Raw genomic sequence first — 18201 nt, 5'->3', positions numbered from 1 at the left:
ATTGATTATAATCTATTGCATGTTTACGTGTCCACTCTATTTATACGAAATTTTTGTCATTCATTCTATGCTCTGTGATTACATTGAGCTTCTTAAATAAGGATTGGTATATATAAAAAGGAAACTGAATATATATATATATATTTGTAGTCATCGACATACAGTCCTGTTTCGTTGTATCATCAGTGCTGCTAGACTAGCATCTCTCCCAAGCCAAGGATTGAACCTAGAACCGTCGTGTTTACAGTCGGCAGTTATCCCACTCGACCACGGAATGGACGCCCGCAAATAACTCGTCGGAATGTCTATTTAAATAGGCATCCACCACCACTTTTTCAGTGCTCAAACCGCCTGTTTGTAAACAAACAACGAGCTTCGCATTTTTCAGCCAATTAAGTAGCAGGTGAGATTATTTACAACAGTGCTCTACCCAAACAGGGGGGGCTTAAAATATATTTGTAGTCATCGACATACAGTCCTGTTTCGTTGTATCACAACTCATCAGTGCCGCTAGACTAGCATCTCTCCCAAGCCAAGGATTGAACCTAGAACCGTCATGTTGACAGTCGGCAGTTCTCCCAGTATATATATATATATAACAGTGTTTTGATATTCGTTGGCTGACTGGGGCATCTACCACGAGTCTCTCCCCCTTGGATAAATACTGAAAAATTTAGGCATAAAATTATGTTTTCGTAAATTAATTTATGTGATTAAATGAAATAGTCATATGTGATACAAATCTTACCTGTCTGTTTAAATGTATGTATGTAGGTATGTATGTTTGCCTAAAACTTTTGACAGAGGCGACAGATTTTCATGAGATCAGTATCATTTTAAAGCTTGACCCTTTGGATGACAAATATTGAAAAATTGGCTAAAAACATTAATTCCTTCACCCACAACTGGACAGTTTTCTATAAGGAGGAATCACTTTTATCGCCAATATTTTAGAATAGTTGAATAATCGGTACTTGTACAGTTTAATCAAGACATTAAAAAATTAAAATATTGAAAAAAAGTTATATTGTACATATCCGTTATGGAATGAAGTTCTCTGAAAAAAAAATTTCACTTAATTTGATTGCGTAGTTTTTTTGTTTTTTTTACAGCGGAAAAACATGTTTTTTATGACAGCGCACTCAAGATAGCAATGTTGGGATTTTTAGAACACGCCACGGGGAGATAACTCTGACATCCCCCCCTCCTCATGTTAAATAAAAGCTTTTCTTCCTAAAAATCAAAACATGGCTACCTTTTGATCGGTATCATGACAAATTGTTTTTTCACTGTAAAAAAAACAAACAAAAAAACTACTCGATCAAATTAAATTAAATTTTTTTTCAAAGAACTTCAGTCCAAAACGGATATATACAATATAACATTTTTTTGATATTTTCATTTTTTAATGTCTTGATTAAACTGTACAAATACCCAATAATCTTATGATGAAAGGGGAAATAACTCAAAATGACTGTGTATATATATTTTTTTTGTTTACTAACGTTCACCCCAAATTGTGGGCCTAAGGGGCTACTAGTTGGGGTCATGTTTTGGGGAGATGAGTGAGATGTCGGTTTGTGTTAAATTTAAACTTCAGCATGTCAGTATATTCAAGGAAATATATTCCTCATTCCATGGAATTTCTACAGATCATGCTAGTTAGAGATGATCAATTTGACCTGATGATCATCTCCGTGATGACGCTATTTTATACAGGTAAAGGTATAGCTATGTTAAGCACATCAAGAGTAAAGAAGAAATTTCTTGATTTAAAAAATAGACATAGTACATCGCAAGGAACATAGGACAAATAATAACTTTTTTCTTAACTAACCTAGGTGTCCGGCATTGCCCCGTTGTTTGGAGGGGTGTGTTGAGCAAAAAAAAAAAAAAAAAAAAAGTGGTAGGCAGGCAGGCTCGAACCTGTACTGCGAAGGAGGCAAAGAATGTGAAAAAATACATGACGTCTTTGCTGTTGTGCCCATTGCCAAACCGGAAGTGACGAATGTTTAAATTAAGACTAGTCAATCGAAAAGAGGGGATGACTTTCGAAAATATCGGAGAAAAAAAGTGACCCCTCCTTGTATAAAAGTACCCAATTAAGGGTGAAATAATTAATGTTTTTAGTCAATTTTTCAATATTTGTCGTCTGAAGGGTCGACATTCAAAACGATACCGATCTCGTGAAAATTTGTCTCCTCTGTCAAAAGTTTTAGGCAGACATACAAACATACATTTAAACAAATAGGGAAGATTTATATTATTTATTTCCAGATAGGGATGGTACAGAACAAAAATTTGATTAATGACCCAAAGAAGAGGGGGGAGGGGTGACTAATTAAGTTTTTATAAATAAAAAAATTTTTCCATTTGGAAATTTTTTAAAATTTTTTTCAGATATGTTCGACACTTCATTAGAAAATTTCATTAGAAAATTTCATTAGAAAATTTCAACCCGAATCGAGGGATCAACAACCCTTACTTGACGTAAGTAAAAAATCAATCATGTGCAAACTTTAATAAATGACTTTTTATGATTCATTTAAAAAAAAAAAAAAAAACTACAGGGGGACGATTTCTTTTTTAGTGATAATACTAGTCCAGAATTCCTCCTATGTAAAAAAAAAAAAGCAAAATATAGAAAAATTTGTATGATGTACATACCCGTGACGAAATGAAAATATCATATTCCAAAAATCACGTAAATTGATCAAGTTTTATTTTTATAAAGAAAATCATTTTAAAGTGAATTTGAGTTTTTTCAATATCCCTATGTTAAGAACGGCTTTCTAAAATCATGCAAGTTTGAATTATATGGAGTTATCTCCCTTGTTTTGAAGATGTCATTGTGATATCATCGCTGTTCACTTGATTTGATTTTCTTATTTAAAAATAAAACTTTTGGATCAATTTACATGATTTTTGGTTTACGATATTTTCTGTCATGATTACGTACATCACACAGATTTTTCTTTATTTTTTGTTTTTAATACAGAGGGATTTTTTTTTTTTTTTTTTTTTTTTTTAATACAGAGAGAATTTAAGCACCATGAAGCCCATTCATCTCAATCAAGTCACGGCAAAAGAAAGAACTCCTTTTTCCAGGGATCTAAATCCCAGATGAAATCCTTTGGCGGCAAATCTCAGAATATTTTGGGTTAGAGATAGTGATTCCAATATTTTTTCCAGTTCCGATTCTTTATAAATCTCTAAATATTTAATTATAAAGAAATTATTTTTTTCGGTTACCATAAAAACGTGTTAAATGTACAGATATTTGCTCAAATGTAAAAATACACTTGTGGATGATAGTCTATCAATTTTAGTTTTCATCATCATCATCATCATCATCATGACGGGTTCCTTGCCCGAACCAATGTGACTCTTCCTCTTCAGAATTTCCTGTCTTCCATCAGTTGCCTCAGATCTTCAGGTTCACAGTTGGCGTCGTGTGCTATTTGTTGGATGTACGTGGATCTAGGTCGTCCTCTGCTTGCGCGTCCGTGACGTGGAGTCCATAGCAATACATCACTCACCAATTCATGCTTGCTCCTCAGACAATGACCGGCAAATCATAGGCGTCTTTCTCTGATGGTATTAGATATGGCAGATAGGTTGCCATAAAGTTGCTGCTTCGTGGGATGATTTAGACAAGATATATTTAATATTGTTCTTAGCATACGGGTGTATGTGCCATCTAGTTTTCTTTTTTTTTTTTTTTTTTTACATAGGCATCACCACATTATCAAGGCCAAGAGGCCACTCAAGGATAAGGGTTAAAGAGTGTACAGTAGAAATTGGACAATATAGTAATCATTAGTAATGAGAATTTGGTAAATTTGATAACTTATATGGAGCGGCTCATCAAGAACTTATTTACGTTAGACTTGAACACAACCATATTGTAGTCAGCCGGAAAGCAGGAAAACGGAAGACAATTCCACAGGCATGCAGTTCTAAGAAAGAAGCTTTATTCATGGAATCTACGTTTAGGTTTAGGCACAGATAAAGAGTGGGGGGAATTATTGATAGTGTTTACAGCTAGACGAGTGTTTCTTGTGAAAGTTTGGCGAGGGCGGACCATAGATTGAAGCTCAGTCGAACACTTTCCATGAAAATAACGATACATCAGACACAAACTCGCAACATCTCTTCTGTGAGATAGAGGTTGCAAGGAGGAGAAAAGAACATCTCCTACGAGGCTACGAAGTCTATTTTGAACTTTATCAAGGCAGGACAAGTCCTTTCTAGCAGCTCCTGCCCAGATGTGGCAACAGTATTCCATCCTTGGACGTACCTGGCTCTTATATAGATAGAGAATAGCATCAGCAGTGAGATATTTACCGGATCGATAGAAAGATCCCACCATTTTTCCAGCAGCCTTGGCAACAGATTTGATGTACGTGTTCCATTTAAGATCAGGAGTAAAGGTCAAGCCCAGAAGCTTGTCAAAACTTGAGGCCTCCTGAAGACGAGAGCCATTCATTTCAATTGATGCCAGATGTGGCTCAGAATGTTGATGATGTAAAGAGAGAAGCTTGGTTTTAGATGCATTAAAAGTAACCAGCCACTCCTTTCCCCATTGTACTACGTGTTCAAGATCAGAGGAGAGAGAATTGGAGAGAACTTGGTCGTTTACTGTCTTAGATGTGCTACCATAAATGGTAGTGTCTCCAATCTTTTGGTGAGTGTCCAGGTTGTAGCACCGTAAACAAGGACAGACTCTACCACTGCCCTGAAGAACTGCCTTTTCAGTTTGTCAGCCAGTCCTGAAGTCCATACTGATTGTAGCCCATCCAATGCGGTCCATGCTTTTGAGATGTGAATTCTGATATCTCTCTCTGTGGAAACTATGTGGCTGCCCAGATACGTAAACTCAGCGACTTCTTTCAGTGTTGATCCAACCAAAAGTTTTACTGGTAATTTAAAATCAATATTTATTATTTTATCACTAGGTGTGTCAGAAACTTTGTGAAAAATATTGAATAATTCGACCCCCCTGTCTTTCCAGGCTTATACCTACTCAATAAAATGTAATTCAAACCCTAATTTTTTTTCAATTAAAGGAGCAAGGACCAAGGTTTCATTTAAAAAAACAACAACAAAAAAAAACAACGTGATTAAAAAAAAAAGGTTTTAAACTTCGGACTTTACAGGTAAATTTCTAAAAAACACTTCTTTTTTTTTGTTTTAAATTTGAATATATTATTTATTGATCTTTTATCTTCAATTTGTGATATATAAAACTTTGGTGAGTAAATTAATTATTTACTTTTTAATAGACATTTCAAAATGAATTTTAAAAAAATTATTGGAAAGAGCATAAAATTTCACATTGACCCTGAAAATATCGTAAAAATAGAATCAATAGAAAAATTTGGATAGATTTTTTAAAGTTTAAAAATTGAAAAATACTGAACTCGTAAAATTCAATTAATTTCATTACTGTGTTTTAAAAAATTAAAAAATAATATTTCTATTACTTTTTATACAACTTTAATAGTTTATTTTGGAAGTATAATCCATAAAGAAAATAAACAACCCACGTTTAAAAGAGAAATTACGAGTTTTTTATATTTTATTCGCAGTTTCGTGTTAGGCATGTAAAAAATTCCTACAAAAATTCTGACACACCTATTTTATCATTATTACCAGCAGTGGAAGATTTTGTTTTAAGCAAAATAAAATAAAAAAAGACAATTAAAAGAATCGTTTTGGCATCGGAAAATAGGCACCAATTTTTTCGATATCCAAAAATTCCAATTTTTCAGAGTCTCGATTCCAATTAATTGTCTCAACACTAGTTTTTCTTATTTATTTATATTTTTTTTTTAGTATTTTTATTTATTTATTTATTTGTATTTTTACTTATTTATTATATTTATTTATTTATTTTTTTTTTTTGGTATTTTTATTTATTTATTTGTATTTTTACTTATTTATTATATTTATTTATTTATTTATTTTTTTTTGGTATTTTTATTTATTTATTTGTATTTTTACTTATTTATTATATTTATTTATTTTTTGTTTTTATTTATTTGTTTATTTCGTATTTTTATTTATTTATTTATTTATTTTTATGTATTTTTTTGTATTTATTTATTTTGTATTTTTTATTTATTTCTTTGTATTTTTCTCCCTAGAAAACTTCATCAATCTACGCCATATTTAAAATTCTGGAGATCAGTCATCTGCCTTTCGGTACAGACCAATCGGTCTCCAGTGTGTCATAAGTAGGGCTGTGACAACAGCATATTCTTTTCATTGCTTTGACTCTCGAGTGCGTATCCGTTAATATCTTATATGTTTTTATATAGACTGATGTGGTTCTCGGTTGATTGTCTGTGTCTTACTGTGCCGGATATATACTTGAGAGTCAAAAAGAATGAAAAGAATATTCTGTTGTCACAGCCCTACTCATGAGTAAGTTGCTGAAATTTGTGATAGAGATGTGGTCAACCACCTCAGCAGAAATAACCTACTCAGTGAAATGCAATATGGTTTCCATTCTGCGAGATTTACAGCTGATTTGCTAAGTGTATTATTACACGGGATTAGTAAATTCTCGACAGGGACTTCGTTTCTAGATCAATAGCTCTTGACATATCCAAGGCTTTTGATAGGGTATAGCATAAAGGTCTACTTCACAAGATTTTCAGCTATGGAATAGTTGAAAATCTCCTCTCAGTTATTTAATCCTTTCTCTCTGATAGGCTTATAAGAATAGTCGTTAATGGGCTGAAATCAGAAGCTCAAAGTGTCAATGCTGGTATCTCTTAGGGTTCCATCCGAAGTCCAATTCTCTTGTTCTTCATCAATGATCTCCCAAATCACATTCTTAGATCATTCTTAGACATTTATGCAGACGAGACTACAATCTATGGCAACACTTCAAAGACCAGCAATGACCCAAGATTTTTCTGATTCTCTCTCTTCTGATCTGGAGAATGTGGTTAACTAGAGGAAAAAGTGACTGGTTAATTGTAATGCATCGAAAACCAAGCTTCTCTCTTTTCATCATAATCGTTGTGACCCCCATCTGGTCCCAATTGAAATGAATGGCTCTCCTCTTGGGAAAGTTTCTGGGACTGACCTTCACTCCTGACCTAAAATAGAGCACATACATCAAATCTGTTGCCAATATTGCTGAAAAAATGGTTGGATCACGCTACCGCTCCAGTAGATATCTTACTGCCGATGCAATCCTCTATCTGTATAAGAGCCAAGTACGTCCTAAAATGGTGCACTGTTGCCACAGCTGGGCAAGTGCCTCTTGGCGCGACCTATCTTGCCTTCATAGTTCAAAACTGGCTTCAAAACCTAATAGGTGATGCCCTTTTCTCTTCTCTGCAACCTCTTTCCTACAGAAGAAATGTTGCGAGTCTATTTCTGCTCTATTGTTTTTTTTTTATCGCAAGTGCTTGTCTGAGTTTCAATCTATGGTCCCCCCCTTTGCCAAACTTTTACAAAATAATAACTCATCTAGCTGCAACCACTATCAAAAATTTCTCTATCTGTGTCTAAATCGAATCACAGATTCCATGAACAAACCTTCTTTCTTAGAACGGCCCAACCTGTAGAACACTGTTCTACTGGCCTGCTTCCTGGCCGATTATAATATAATAGCCTTCAAGTCCAATGTAAATAAGTTCTTGTTGAGCCGTCCCCTTAAATAATCCAAATTCTACCATTAATGATTACTAACGTATCACCTTACATTCATTAACCCTTATCCTCGAGTGGTCTTTGAGCCTTAATAAGTGGTGACTCCCTTGTTAAAAAAAAAAAAATTATTTTGTATCCTTTTTTTTATTTTTCTTCATTTTTTTTTTAGTATAAATCCCATGGATATATATATATATATATATATATATATATATATATATATATACTTTATTTGACATGTATGCTCTAGCCAAACAAGTAGAGGAAGTTGGTTGTTCTGAGTGACAGAGGGGGATTTCAGGTCTTACGCAGGGGAACTGCTTATTATTGGCTGGTAGAGATATTTCTTATTGCAAGTGTGTCGTTTGGTAGAGAAACCAAGTACCATTGTGATCTCTCAAAATAAAAAATAAGTTGTTTTGAACTTGAGTTGTGATGTCGTTTGAAAAGAAAATCATTTTATTATCACAGTGATCAAGATCACATGGTGTACACTATGGTTGATGTCAAAATCAAGCATTACATTCAGGCAAAAAAAAAAAAAATGACGCAGACAATGAATGCAATTTATGTTCCGTGTTTGATATTTTTTTTGTCTATTTTTATTTTTATAATATCTTCAATTTTATTTATAAATTCATGAAATTTATGAATCCATCTGTTCTCCCTTTGCATATCGATAATAGAGTAGACTAGACTTTTAAGCCTTGCCAGGGCAACTCATCTAGGAAAAAGAAAACACTGAAATAAAGAGTGGTCTGCAATCCAGAACTATCCGCCATTTTGAAAAACAACAACAAAATTGGTTGGAGCGACTTGAGTTCATGATGTTATTGCTTGAGCAAAGCCCCAATGCCGGTTGTCAAACTTTGTGAAAGTGGTATTCGAAATACAAGAGGTCGAAAGGATGAGGGTCTTTTAAAACAATATAACAAATATTTTATTTGTAAACTTTTTTTTTTTTTTCCATTGTCAGACATTTTTTATTCTTTGAGTTTTTTTTTGGAGGGGGGGGGGCAAAGTTTGTGAAATGCATTCAGTTTGATTAAAGAGTTTTACATCCTCCCATTGCTCCTCCTCCTCCTTCAAAAAAAAAAATTGATTGTTGTTGGGTCAAAGTTCATATTGGGAGGGAAAATAATTTTAAAATAGACATTTTTGCATGTAATTATTAGGGCTGTGACAACAGCATATTCTTTTCGTTGTCTTGACTCTCGAGTATATATCAGTTAATACTGTATATGTTTTTATATAGAGTGATGTGGTTATCGGTTGATTAACTGAGTCCAACTATGTCGGATATATACTCAAGTTAAAACAATCAAAAGAATATGCTGTTGTCACAGCTCTAGTAATTATTGAACAGACCATTTCAATTTAGAGATTCTACCCCCCCTTCCCTCCATTCAAACATTTAAAATCAGATAAAAAAAGTTTGCATGAATTTTTTTTTTCAAATTTTCTTGATATCTTTTCTTTAACCTTGTTGCAAAATAAAATTGGGTGGATGATTTTACAAATTTAAAAAAAAAAAACATTTCTAAAAATAATTTTGTTTCTCATTTTGAATTCAATCTAGAAAGGAGGAAAAAAATAGAAAGATCTTTATAGAACGAAAATATCATATTCCAAAAATCATATAACTTGATCAAGTAGGTTTTTCTTTTAACTAAGAAAATCAGTTTTTATGAGCAAGCCAAACAAAAGGGACTGTCTCGCATTGCTATCTTGCAAAAAAAAAAAAAAAACGAGCAGATAAGTTCAGTGACTCAAACTTGCAATATCAGCCTTGTAATTTTATTTTCATGGCAAATGCTCGTCTGAGCTTCAATCTATGGTTCCCCCTCGCCAAAATTTCACGAGAAACACTCATCTAGCTGAAAACACGATCAATAATTTCTCTCACTCTTTATCTGTGCCTAAACCTAATCATAGATTCCATGAACAAAGTTTCTTTCTTAGAACTGCATACCTGTGGAATTCTTTTCCTTTTGCCTGTTTTCAAGCTGATTGTAATATTGTCGTATTCAAGTCCAACGTAAACAAATTCTTTATGAGCCGTTCCCCATAAGTAATCCAATTCACCAAATTTCAACTACTAACAATTAATACGACATTGTCCCATTGACCACTGTACGCTTATTAATCCTTATCCTCGAGTGGCCTCCGGACCTTGATAAGTGGTGACTCCTTTGTAAAAAAAATAAAAATTAAAAATTAAAAAATCGTTTAAAAATGATTTTTTTTTACAAAGAAGTCACCACTTATCAAAGCCCAGAGGCCACTCGAGAATAGTGTACATGGGACAATATAGTAATCGTTATTAGTGGAAATTTGGTAACTTTTCTTAGTTAAAAATAAAACTACTTGATTAATTTATGTGATTTTAGGAATGTGACATGCCCGTTCTGTGATGGTTGCGTACACCATAAAGATTTTTCGGTATTTTTAAGTAGGTTGGATCCTAAATAAAAACCAAATTCTTATTTCGGTCACATGAAATGTTTCCGAAAGGTGTGGCTGTTTATATGCTGCAGAAAGTGGGGGTTGGGGGCGAAATCGTTACAGGTGCACACGCACCGATTTTGGAATAATAAATACTTGGATACGTATGCAGTTTCATCAAGTCTGGCACAAGGTCAAATAGCTGGCGGGTGAAATAGAAAAAATTCTACCCTGATCTTCGACTCTAGCAGCTTTCTTCAATTGCTGCCGTTTAAAAAGGATTTTCAGTGTTGATATAGATTTATTTGCCTGCTCCCGGATTCTTTTAAAGCGTATTCAAGTTCTTTTTTAAATTCACTGTAATCAATTTCGTCATCGTTGTTGTCGTCACCTTCTCTGAAAAATAAAAAAGAAGAAAAAAAAATCAGTTGTAAAAATTAAGAAAATATAAACACGTTTTTTATTCTTGTCCAGAATTCCACCCCCTATAAAAAAAAAAGAAGAAAGAAACATCACAGCAATTGATCGAGTAACTTTATTTTTATAAAGAAAATCATTTTTAAGCAACTAATGCAAATATGAATTATTGTTAAGTTATCTCCCTCTGTTTCTTGAGATTATTTTCAAAATGGTAGGCGAGACAGTTGCTCCTCGGATACTCGTGAAATTTGATGTTCTTATTTAAAACTAAACTTGATCAATTTACGTGATTTTTGGAATTCTATATTTTTGTTTCATCGTGGGTACATATATAATACAGATTTCTCTTTATTTTATATTTGTTAGTGACTCCGTACATTTAAATATACATTTTTTTTCTCTCGCTGGAATTTCTGTACCTCCAATATATAAACACACACACACACACCACACACACACGCACACACACACACACACATATGGTTAATGGTAGCCGAATGGATACGGTCTTTGCTAATCGAGCCAGAGATGTCTCGTGTTGCCCGCACTGAAGATTTCCGAAAGGATGAAACACTAGTGTCAGTAGGTTTTTTTTTTTTTTTTTTTTTTTTTACATGGGGGTCAGTGGTCACCACTTATCAAGACCCGGAGACCACTCAGGGATAAGGGTTATTGCGTGTACAGTAATCAATGAGATAGTATTGTAGCAATCATTAGTATTCGGGGTTTTGATAGAGTATCTTACTTAAGAGGGTGGTTTGTCAGAAGTTTGTTTATGTTGGACTTGAAGACGTCCAAGTTGTAGTCAGGTGGGAAACAGGCAAGCGGCAGAGAGTTCCACTGGCGTGCAGTTCTAAGAAAGAAGCTTTGCTCATGGAATCTACGTATGGTATTTAATATTATAGTAAAAAAATAATTATATATATTAAATTATAAAATTACTCGATCAATTTCTGTGATTTTCGGCATATTTTCGTTTCGTCACGGATATGTAAATATTATATATATGTGTGTGTGTGTGCGTGTGTGTGCGTGTGTGTGCGTGTGTGTGTGTGCGTGTGCGTGTGTGTGCGTGTGTGCGTGCGTGTGTGTGCGTGTGTGTGTGTGTGCGTGCGTGCGTGTGCGTGTGTGTGTGTGCGTGCGTGTGTGTGCGTGTGTGTGTGCGCGCGTGTGTGTGTGTGCGTGTGTGTGTGTGCGCGTGTGTGTGCGTGTGTGTGTGTGTGTGTGCGTGCGTGCGTGTGTGCGTGCGTGTGTGTGTGAAAATAGTTTTTTTTTTTTATTATATTTCACCTTTATTCATACCAATCCTTTAATTTATAAAGCTCAATGTAATTACAGAGCATTTAACAAATAAATGACAAAAGTCTGTCTTCCAAATTTCAAGATGTTGACCAATTTTCGGATTTTGTAATCATGCCCATGTGTATTTATTTTCTTTTGAAATTGATAAGTGGTTTTTCTTCTGATGGGTTAAGGGCAGAATAGATTCATTGATTAATATAATAATTCAATGAATGATTTTGCGCTATGAAATAGTTACTGTCAAGAATTGTACATGTCAACATACAAAAATGAATAAATTATAAAAATTATAAGATGGCCAACATTTTAAAATTTGGTATATATATATATATATATAAATTCAAAATGGTGTAATGGAACCATATTAAAGGTATTTGCAGCTTCTCTTCCAATTTTCGGATTTTAATCATGTCAAATCACACTTTATATATATATATATATATATATATATATATATATATATATATATATATATATATATATTTCTGTAGAAATATATTTCTTTTATAATATAGGGTGGGCCAAAATAAGGGTCCTATTTTTAAAAATTCATAAATTCATGTAAGTTTTAAGAAGTGTTTTTCGGCCAAAATTTGTTTTGTTTATTTCAAAAAAATCTCGGAAGGGTCAGTCTACACACACATAAAGTTTGGTGAGTTTAACTTTTATTTTGTGGAAGTTATTCAAATTTAAAGATAGGACCCTTATTTTGGCCCACCCTGTATTCCAATCCTTATTTAAAAAGCTCAATGTAATTACAGAGCAATATAGTGAATAAATGACAAAACTATATTCCAAATTTCATGATGTTGACCATCTTACAATTTATTCCTTTAATTCAGTTGACATTTACAATTCTTGACAGTATCGTTTTCGTAGCACAAAATCAATCACTTAATGATTATATCAATCAGTGAATCTATTATGCCCTTAACTCATCAGAAGAAATAGCAACAATCAATCTGTCAAAAGGAAATAAAGTGTGATTTGACATGATTAAAATCCGAAAATTGGAAGAGAAGCTGCAAATACCTTTAATATAGTTCCATTACACCATTTTGAATTTTATCAAATAAAGTCACTAAACCCAACTATTCGTATTAATAGTTATTGATTTTGCGCTACGAAACCGATACTGTCAAGTATTGTAAATGTCAACTGAATTAAAGGAATAAATTGTAAGATGGTCAACATCATGAATTTTGGAATATAGTCTTTTGTCATTTATTCACTATATATATATATATATATATATATATATATATATATATATATATATATATATATATATATATATATATGTATATGTATATATATATATATATATGTTATTTGTTTTTACGATACGTCTTGAATGAATTCAATTATTTATGAAAGTGCAAGTTGGGAATAATTTTCCCTTTAACCCCCCACATGGGGAGCGGTATATATATTATTTTTAAAATATAATTATCCACTGACATGTGCTTCGTCATCTACGACTCATCAGAGTGGCTGAATCTAGCGATATTCGAAATCGGGACCCCATAGTAAGAAATCTAAACCCTTACTCCTCGTCCACCTCACTGACTGTTTGGATATATCGCGATTTACATATATGTTATTTGTTTTTGTTTTTGCGATACATCTTGAATGAATTCAATTATTTACGAAAGTGCATTTTTACCTAAATGCGAGTTGGGAATAATTTTCCCTTTAAACAACTTGGTACCTCCACATGGGGAGCGATATATATAATATTTTTAAAATATAATTATCCACTGACAGTGAGGTGGACGAGGGGTAAGGGTTTAGGCTTCTTTCCCAATTTGAGCTTGACAAGATACACCTGTAGAAGGTGTATCTTGTCAAACCAGCTGGAATAAATGTCGTTATGTAATTTGTAAGTGTTTGTCTTGTCATCATTCAACCGAAAGGTAATGTGTTTTGTGATCCTTCTTTGTAAAATGAACTTTGTATGAAACATCCCCTTCAAAAGTGTTAACGGTATCGCCCTCATAAATAATGAATCTCCCCTATGTGTTAAGAGAACTGTGTACGTCTCTCTTGATATCAAGCTCCTATTATAAATATGAACTGGGTGCCATCTATATATATAAAAGGCAAAATGTGTGTGACCATTTCGTGTATGTTTCGCAAAGGCTTCTTTTGCACATGCTCCCGGGGTCGTTACTATCGCTTAGAACTGTTTATATAGCCCCTATATAATAATATCTACGATTTGGGAACACGTGTAGCGTCTAAATTTACTTACACCGACTTTTACAAAATTATTGCTATTTTGTCTTCTCACATGTTGAAAACACATGTATAAAAAGCGAAACTAATTCAAAGTTAACAAACTTCTCGGCATCGCACCAGGAAACGTCCAGAAGCAATCAGCTTTGATCAATGTTGTATATCAGACAGTTGCTATTCAATCTGGACAATTGGAGCCTGCTTTCCCTCCCCAACACCTGTTGGGGGGAAAAAACAGTCAAATTTGGATAAACAAACCCAAACGCTGCATGACTTCTATTTGACCTTCTTAATTAGGTCAAATGGAAGCAGCAGAGTTAACTTTTATTGCGCACGCCTGTTGTTATAGTTAAATAAATAAATTCAAGCCTGTCTATGTTGTATGTTGTGGTGGCCCAATGGTTAACGTTGCACGTTTTTTTTTTCACACATTAATTTCCAACTCAAGGGTACGGGTTCGATCCTCATACTCGCCTACCAAAACTTTTTTTTTTATTATTATTTAACCCCCCACCCCCGGAGTTTTGATTTACCTCAAGGCACCCGGGCATCGCCGGGTAGCCCCCACTAGTCTATTATAAATGCCGTTATCCGTCCCCGTTCTGTGTACCCCATCGTTATGTATTGTCCCCAATATGCACACCCCACTACACAATAGTAAGATTAAAAACGTTCCTGAAAAAAGAAAAAAAGTTTTTTTTTACAACTTTTCTTCCGCTTTTTATGTGTTTTTATACACGCAAAAATCTTCCTTGAATTTTATTCAAAAATTTTGGTAAAAACTAAAAAAAAAAATAATAAATAAATTTTCCACTAAAAAAATTTTTTACAAGCAAAAAAAATCAATATTTCTTGATTAGACTTACATTAGATTCATATTATCTTTTTTTTTTATTGTATTTCTTTGCTTTTTGTTTGACATTATCGTTTGTTTGTAGTGGTTTAACAGCTTAAGAAGGCTCAGCCAGCTGTTTCTGGTTATTCCCGTCATCTGCTGGGTAGACCTGAGTAACTTTGTAGAAATCACGGAATGGTAAATGTTTGTTACTGACCAGAGTGCCCCTTTTTGGGAAACTGGTTCCCCCCCCCCACACACACACACATTAAAAATCGACCTCATGTCCAACTCTGCCCTCATGAGGAGGCAAGTAAAAAAAAAAAAAAATTTCAGCACGATTTGTAAAGTACAAAAGTACCAAACTACTTGTTAATTACTGCCTTTAGCTATTGCGCCACAGGTGCTTTTTTTTAAAGAAGAGAGGAAAGTAGGATGGACGGGGGTCGTTTTTTTTTTTTTTTTTTTTTGACTTACTTGGTTTCTTTCGAGGTCCCATGACTGCACGCTGTGAAGCAGTGGAACAACGAAAGTTTGTTGTCAGCGGCTTCTTGCTGCTTCCGCATTTCTGTCATGGACAAATCCGATTGGACAAATAAATGGAACATCTCATCAGCCACGAGATGCTTCTGCTCAATACACCTGAAACGAAAGAAAGACGGATGTATATAGATAAGACAGCAGTTTATCAGATGCCCAAGTGGGCATTAAGCAAAACAGTCTCCTCTCGGTGAAGAAATTGATCTAATCAATAAATACACTTTATAAAATCAACTAGCAGGCTGCCCGGCGTTGCACGGTCGTTTAATATGCATAAATATGATATTTTAATTCATAGAGAAACTGAGACATGTTTATGCGACTATTATGTTTTTTTCCAAACAATCCAATTCTTGTAAAAATAAAAATACTCGAGCTGAGATCGAAACCAAAATCTAAAAATAGTGAGTCAAGTACGATAACCATTAGGCCAGCTTGACACGATATTTAAAAAGTGTTTTCAAACCTACTTATTCTTAACATAAGTAATCAGTCATGTGAACCATTCATGCATGCGCATTCGTGAAACAGTTGAAAAACAAATAAAAATACAATGACCCCCTTCCCCAAGTCCCAATTTTTCACTTTTAACCCCTTGGCAGCTTTTTTTTCTGGATAAAAACCGATTAAAAAGTTTTCCACATCTGAATATCCTATGTACTAAATCTCAAGTCTGTAGATCAAAAAATTGTTGAGTATGTAGGTTGAGAAGTGTCCTTACACACTCAATTTTATAGATAGATTACAAATGAAGACTTCATAGCTGTCTGTCTGAAGCCAAAACTATACTATTACTTCTATTAATTCAGAGGGGTGGGGATAGTGTATTATCTGTTATGTTGTCATGAGATCATCCTTTCATGGATTACCTCCTCCTTTTTCAGAGTAGTGTAGTGTAAACATGTGTTGTGCTGCACGGTTTGCTAGTACATGCGAATGGTAGACGTTGCAGTTGTAAGATTCTTCGCAAGAGGAGGGGTGGAAAATATCTCTGAACAGAGTTAGACCATCCAATAGATATTCTCTTTGTTTGAAATAGTAAGTGTTTCATTTAATGGAAAAATGCTGGGATCAGTATTTGTGGAAAAGGAAGTTTTCCTAGATGGGCTCCAGATAAACCCCTTATGAATAGAAACTGTCTGTAGTAGTGACGTGCAGAGAACTTTTCCAGGGCAGGTACGCGTGAAAAAAAAAAAACAATGTCTTGATGGGGCATATTCCTCTGAAAAGGGCACTTTTAAAACAGAAGTAAAAGGAGCAGGTGCTTGAGCACTCCTAGCACCACTCTCCCTTTGCACGTCCCTTGTCTGTAGCAGTCAAACTTGAGACAAATGAACAGTGACTGCTAACAGAAGGCTTTTAGCCTTCTGTTAGCAGTCAAGTATGAAGAATGGAAGAAGAAGAAGAAGAAGAAGAAGAAGAAGAAGAAGAAGAAGAAGAAGAAAAGTTGTTGATTTTTGGGAGAGCTACGAGACAGCTTAGTCAGTGTATCTCTCCAAGCCTGGGTGGGTACCTTGAGGGCTCTTAATCAAAGGAATCTGCAATGAGTCTAATGTGTTTTAGTTTGCCATTGAACATTGTGAAAAATGAGTGCTATTTTTCCGAAATAGTAATTATTGTTTTATAACTGGTGTTGTTTTGCTTGCGTTGGATTAATGAATGGCTTAGAGAATAAATTTTGATAAAAGCAATATAATAAGATTCAACGTTGAGTGAAGGATATGTAACAAAATCGCTGACACTTGGTTATCAGCAGTAGCCATATGTAAGTGACCAAGCCAGTGTGTGATGTGACGTCAAAGCAGAGATAAGAAGGGACACACGTGTTGGAAGACACAGTGTTTGAAGGAGTGATGTTTGAGGCGTGGCTGGTGTTTAGAGAAGCATGTGTTTAAGACGTACAGGATTCAAAACGCATTCAAAACACAAAAGCAGAAATGGATGTGTTCAAGACACAAGAGCCGGAAATGGACATGTTCAAAATACAGGAGTGTTGGGAAAAGTGGGATTTGAGATGTGCTCGAGACACGTGGGTGGTGCAGGAATAAAAAGTCGCATATGGCCGAAGAAGGAACTGTTTAAATATTTAGAAAAAGTGCATTATTGTAAATACCAGATACAGAGTGGAACGATAAAATTATCGCCCTAGAAAAGACGACTTGATTCCATTTCCGTTTCATGAAAACCAGTTTTCTTTTTTTGTTGCAGACCATCTGCAGGTCAGTTGCATAGAAATCCTAAAAGTGATAGGAGCCTTCTATCATGTCTGAAAATGACATAATGTTCAACAAGCGAGATCGGAGATGTGCCACTGTACAACTCATGCTCTCTACCGATCCAAGTTATAACAAGAGGACCATTGCCAGCACCCTCAAAATGCAAATCCAGATGGTTCAATGAATAACAGGGACGTGCCCAGGGTGATGAAAACAAATTTCCAGCCACGGTTATGGTCTTTGGTGTGGTTTCAATTCACGGCCACATCATGCCACCTCACATCTTTGAAGTTGGCTTAAAAGTCAATACCAAAGTGTATCTGGATATGTTGAAGAGTGTGGTGATCCCCTGTTGCAGTCAAGTAGCTGCTGGCAGAGCCTAGGTGTGGCAGCAGGACTCGATGCCGGCCCACAAGTTCAAAGAGACGCAGGCTTGGCTTCAGAAGGAGTTCTATGACTTTGTACTCCTCTCTCCTCCTCCCCTGACCCCCCTCTTCCTCCCCTGACCCCCCTCCTCCTCCTCCCCTGACCTGA

The 18201-nt window shown here is 34.7% G+C and overlaps 1 protein-coding gene across 1 annotated transcript in view; it reads right to left on the bottom strand.

Moving 5' to 3' along the window:
* Window positions 1-8255: 8255 nt before the first annotated feature.
* The window catches only part of LOC145254581 (sorting nexin-10-like), a 51895-nt gene continuing 41949 nt past the window's right edge, over window positions 8256-18201 (bottom strand). The window contains exons 5-6 of the mRNA XM_080113189.1: window positions 15389-15553; window positions 8256-10512 (exon numbers count right to left, since the gene is read on the bottom strand). Coding sequence (XP_079969315.1) covers window positions 10401-10512; window positions 15389-15553 — 277 coding nt within the window. The 3' untranslated portion in view covers window positions 8256-10400. The remainder of the gene's footprint in view (window positions 10513-15388; window positions 15554-18201) is intronic.

Source organism: Euprymna scolopes, chromosome 30 (genome assembly GCF_053919585.1).
Source record: "Euprymna scolopes isolate OS-2025 chromosome 30, ASM5391958v1, whole genome shotgun sequence".
Lineage (NCBI taxonomy): Eukaryota > Metazoa > Mollusca > Cephalopoda > Sepiida > Sepiolidae > Euprymna > Euprymna scolopes.
This window is presented reverse-complemented; position numbering and strand designations above follow the sequence as displayed.